This window comes from Blennius ocellaris (genome assembly GCF_963422515.1).
Source record: "Blennius ocellaris genome assembly, chromosome: 16".
Lineage (NCBI taxonomy): Eukaryota > Metazoa > Chordata > Actinopteri > Blenniiformes > Blenniidae > Blennius > Blennius ocellaris.
In genome coordinates, this window is record NC_137665.1 from 17,289,111 (window position 1) to 17,294,181 (window position 5,071).

The 5,071-nt window shown below is 43.0% G+C and overlaps 1 protein-coding gene across 1 annotated transcript; it reads right to left on the reverse strand.

Moving 5' to 3' along the window:
• Positions 1-2,633: 2,633 nt before the first annotated feature.
• On the reverse strand, positions 2,634-5,071 carry 42sp43 (P43 5S RNA-binding protein; the record flags this gene model as incomplete). The annotated part of the gene is made up of 9 exons (XM_080511034.1): positions 2,634-2,888; positions 2,985-3,035; positions 3,102-3,331; positions 3,427-3,507; positions 3,643-3,716; positions 3,841-3,929; positions 4,418-4,499; positions 4,745-4,845; positions 4,949-5,071. 9 exons carry the CDS (start codon positions 5,069-5,071, stop codon positions 2,634-2,636), a joined length of 1,086 nt encoding a protein of 361 aa, XP_080367160.1.

The window sequence follows — 5,071 nt, forward strand, 5'->3', positions numbered from 1 at the left end:
GATTGAGGGACTTGCTTTAAGACTATGTACGTTAAATATCTTAAGTAAAAAACAAAAAGTATTAAATGATCTTGGTTTGAGTTGTATTTCAGAAGAAACTAGGTTTATTTTACATTTCATATAAGATCAGATCATCTTGACTTTTGCGGTTTATTCAGACACCAAAAGTGGAAAGGTACTGGTAAAATACAGCTGAAAATAAGTTTCTGAGTTTCTTAATGAGCAAGGCTTTAAGAATTGGAATGAAAAGGAAGTAGCACACAGTGAGAACACACATTCACACATTCATTACTCAAGAAGTATAGACACTGTTTAAAAAATATTTCAGCCAATAATATGATCATATTGTTGCTAACTTTTAACAAAGTGCAACTATTTTATATAAAATAAATGCAGTGCAATTTATGCATCGTTTCATTGGCTGCAATTATTTACATATGGAGATTTCTTTTAAAATTCTGTCAAAAATGTAATATACAGCCCATAATGTAATAATTTATTGCATTCTTAATAAACCTGCTGAATCAATTTGTTGCCTGTGATCAATCTGAGTATCACGTCACTGATTTAAGGTTTGAGCTGCTATGAAACGAAGGCTGCCTCAACGCAGTTCCCTCTGCTGGCTCAGAACATCGGCCATTAAAATAGCAACGTTTCAAAATAAGAGGCTATGACTGATGCTTTTATCTGCTCTTTGTGACTGAGGTTTCATCCGCCTTAACTGCAGGTGATGTCATGTCGGAGGCTGCCAGAGCTCGTCACTGGTGACGACTGAAGGCTTCTCCACAGGTCAGCGGTTGTGGGACAGTTTAACGTGGCGAGGCGGAGCAGAGGTCACCACAGGAAGTGGGAGCGCCCCGAAGCTGCAGAGCCGAGCCGGTAACCTTCAGCCGAGCAAAAAGACAAACCGAAGTTAAGACTTTGAGATTCGCACCGACAGGCTGTTGGAAAAAGCTTTGAAATGGACTCTGCGAGAAAGAAATGTTTAAAAAAAAGAAACGTCTTTAATAAAGTCGATGAGTCATACAACAACCTCCTAAAAACCCATTATTGAATTAGTCTGGTTCAATTCTATTTTTAGAACTCTAGAGTATCATTGAAGAGGTTTTAGACTTTTTGTTTTGTTCAACTATTTGGATCCATCCATCGTTTGAATCGCTTCATCCGAGGGTCAAGTTGAGCGGAACTGCTTCGTCAGAGAGAGGACAAATTAGAGAGAAGATATCCTGCCATTTGCATTTATGGACTCAAAATGAGGAAGTGAGTTTGAAAGCCCTGGAAGAACATGCAAACTCCACACAGAAAAGGCACTTTGTTGAGGAAACTATAATGAAAACATCGATATGACAATTGCTTTGTCTAGTAATATTAGATATTATATACACCGTATAATGTGCCATTAAATGCTTTTGCTACTTGTTCTGCACTGAAGCAACAATTTTATTAGAACAAAAAAAGGCACGTAACTGAAAGATTGAAGCACACGAGGTAAATATCAGGTGTAGGAAGTGAAGTCTGAAAGAGTGCTAGAAGTATTCCATGTTTACAAAAGCAGAGTTCATCGCTTCAGGTTCGACAGGCGGAGCTCCTTTGGTTCAGTTTGCCCTCGTCACAAGGTAAAGTTCAACTAAACAATTCCAAAACTCGCAGATGTGAGAATTAGTACAAAATGCAGATTTTACAGCAGGGTGGTTTAATTGAGATGGATCACAAGGATATTTTGCAACACGCTCCATGGAAAAACTAATTTCATACAATAGTCAAATGCAGATTTACAGCAAGGTGGTTTAATTGAAATGGAAGATCACAAGGATATTTCACGACACGTTTCATGTAAAATTTCAGGATAAGTGGACAAGCTTAAATTACTTGTGTGAATTTCCAGCAAGACCTCATCCTACATTTAGTTTCCGCTTTGTTTTTAACCTTCCAAACTGCACATCTTGCTAGTTCTTCCTTCTGTAGACCGTTCCATGTACAGACCCACCACCTCATGTTTCATATTGAAAACCGTATGAAATTCACCATCTTCCTTTGCCAGAAATTTTAAAATGCAAATTTCAGCAATTTCACCTCAGTTGCACAGATCTGACAAAGTGACACTGTGTTCCAAGTCTGTTCCACCCACGAACTAACACGGACCGTGACTCAGCTCTTACTCATGTTCTGAGCTTTGTTCATATTTAATGAGCACCAAAACGCTCAGCAAAATGTCAGACACGTGCAGCCGCAGCGGCGAGGGGCGAGGACGGAACAGCGGTTTAACTGTTCCAACGAGATGCTCTTTTCTCCCCCCCAAACGCACAAATTCAACTGATCTTTGTCCTTGAGACGCTCCTCCAGCCGCCCTCCCACACTGAACCACTCTGCACAAGAGCACCACGTCCAAGGAAAAACAAAAAACAAACTAAGTTTATTGGGCAAAAATGTACACGTTTTAAATAAGATTTCAAAAATGTTACAAACTCAAAAGCGCCACATTCAAATCTTCAGTCTTTTTAATGTATATCAACTACATTACAATTTAACAGAGAGGACACCCCTTAAAAAAAAAAAAACTCAAAGAGTCAGACTTTAAGCCTGAATAATCAAACAGTCTCTCCCTAAAAAAAAAAAAAAAAAAAAATCTGCATTCAAAGTGTGACTGCAGGCGCCTCGACCTGACGAGGCGGTTTGATGCCGAACAAGCTGCGCAGGTTCACCTCGGGGTCGACGTAGTGCGGGATCTTGCGTTCGTTGAAGAGGCCGGCGAGGTTGGTTTCCACTTTGGCGCGTCTGGAGATGCGCATCCGCAGAGCGAAGAGGCGCCGCAGGTCGTCCTCCATGATTGGCAGGTTGTGGCCGTTCAGACGCTTCTGCCAGGTCTTCTTGGGGCGACGGCGTTTCTGCTTGAGCCAAAAAAACAAAACAAAAAAAAGTGGTTTGGTCCAAACTTGGGAGTAAAAAGTCAAAGTGGCCAGCGGCAGTGTGGGATGGGGCCTTACCTTCACTGAGGCGTCGGGGTCGTGGCGAAGCAGGTGTCTGGCCAAGCTTTCCTGGATCACCAGACGCGTTAATCAACCGGCAGAGTCGGAACAGTGCTGCGTCGTCGCCGTACCTACCCGCATTGCGAAGCTGCGCGGACAGTCGGGGAAGGAGCATCTGAACTTGAGCAGCTCGAGGTGAACTTTGCGGATGTGGTGCTGCAGGTTGAAGGTGGTGGAGAAGTAGGCCTGGCACTCCTCCCGGGGGCACACCAGCACCGGCTTGTGGACCGAGTGAACCAGCCGGTGGCGCCGCAGAGCTTCCCGTTTCCTGAACGACTTCTTGCACGCCTGACACTCGAAGGCGACTGGAAAAGAAAGCGGAGCGTTCCGAGTGAGAGACTTTTTCTCCCCCATCCCCCAGAAGACGAGTCACCTCCCCCGCAGGGCACAAAGCAGTCACCTGAATGTTTGGCCACGTGCCGCTGAAGCTTCCCCCACGTGTGCTTAACCACCTGGCAGTTGCTGTGAGGGCATCTGTAACCTGCAGAGAACAAACAAGCCCAAAGTGTGTGTGTGTGTCCTGAACGCACCGTCTCAGGTGTGTGATAAAGGTCACATGCAAATGCAGACTGCCAATTAATGGAGGAATTTTGCAGGGGGGGATGAAAAGCCCGACCTGTGTGCTTCTTCTCGTGGGCTTTGCGGGAAATATGGGAGTCGAACGTGGCGCCACATCCATCCTTTGAACACCTGAGTAACCAAACAAGACGGATGCTAAAAGGCCACAAGCATTCCTTGTTGAATTATTTATGGAGGAATCTTTATGGAGGGACAGGACAAATATTTTATTTTAAAGCAGATTAAAGGATCATACTTGAACTCTGCAGACAGTCCATGATTCAGCAAGTGCAGCTTGAACAGCCGGCGCTTCTTGAAGGTCACCGAGCAGTTTGGTTGCCCACACTGCAAAAGATACTCAAGTCAAACAGACAACGAGATGTTGGGCCAACGCGTGGCTCTTCAGACCCCCCCCCTGTCACAGAGTTCAACATTTTATGACGATTTGCTAACAATTTGCTTAATTTCATTTGACCAATTTTCAAAAATGGTCTAAGGCAAATAAAAATTGCTACGATTTATAAAATTGAAATTGCATGTAGACTTTGCTCAAGAAAAGGGGAGAAGGTCTAAAAATAGATTTCGTTTAGACAAAACTGCTGTTCCCACGAGGAAACGCAAAAAGTGGCTGTGGAAAGTTAAAACACTAAATCAATTTAACGTATGGCACTTCATGAAGGAGTCCCAATTTTTTGCATGTATGGAGATTTTTTTTTAAAATTGCAAAAATAACAGCTATTAGTTTTTTAAAGTTGCAGCCCCAACACGTTGTGGCGATTTAACGGTGTTGATTTGGCGCCACCTGGTGGCCGGACGCGGGAACTGCGACAAACCTTGAAGTACTTTGTTTTCTCCCCGTGCGAGTAGCGGACGTGTCTCTTCAGTTTCCCCGGGGCGAAGAAAGACATGGTGCAGCTGGAAAACTTGCATCTGCACAATAAAAGTGAGATTTTATTTTATATATATATATATATATATATATATATATATATATATATATATATATATATATATATATATATATATATATATATATATATATATATATATATATATATATATATATATATATATATATATATATATATATATATATATATATATATATATATATATATATATATATATATATAATAAAACAAAAGCTGTCGCGCGCCTACTTGAATTGCTTGATGCCGGTGTGGAGCAGCACGTGCCGCTTCAGGTGGGAGCTTCTGGAGAAACGACGGCCGCAGGCCGCCACCGTGCACTGGTACGGCCGCTGTGGAGGCAACCAGAACGCGTTGACGTTCCTCAGTTAAATAAAAAAAAAAAACGAAAAGATAAGTGAAACTTCCCTCGTGGCAGGTGAACGCGGGTCTCACCACCCCGGTGTGCACGGTGCCATGCTCCTCCAGCTTCCACTGCCTGCTGAAAGTTGCCCCGCAGTCCGGATGGGGGCAATTAAACAGCTGCAGGATGGGTTCCCCACTGGGCACCCCGTTCAT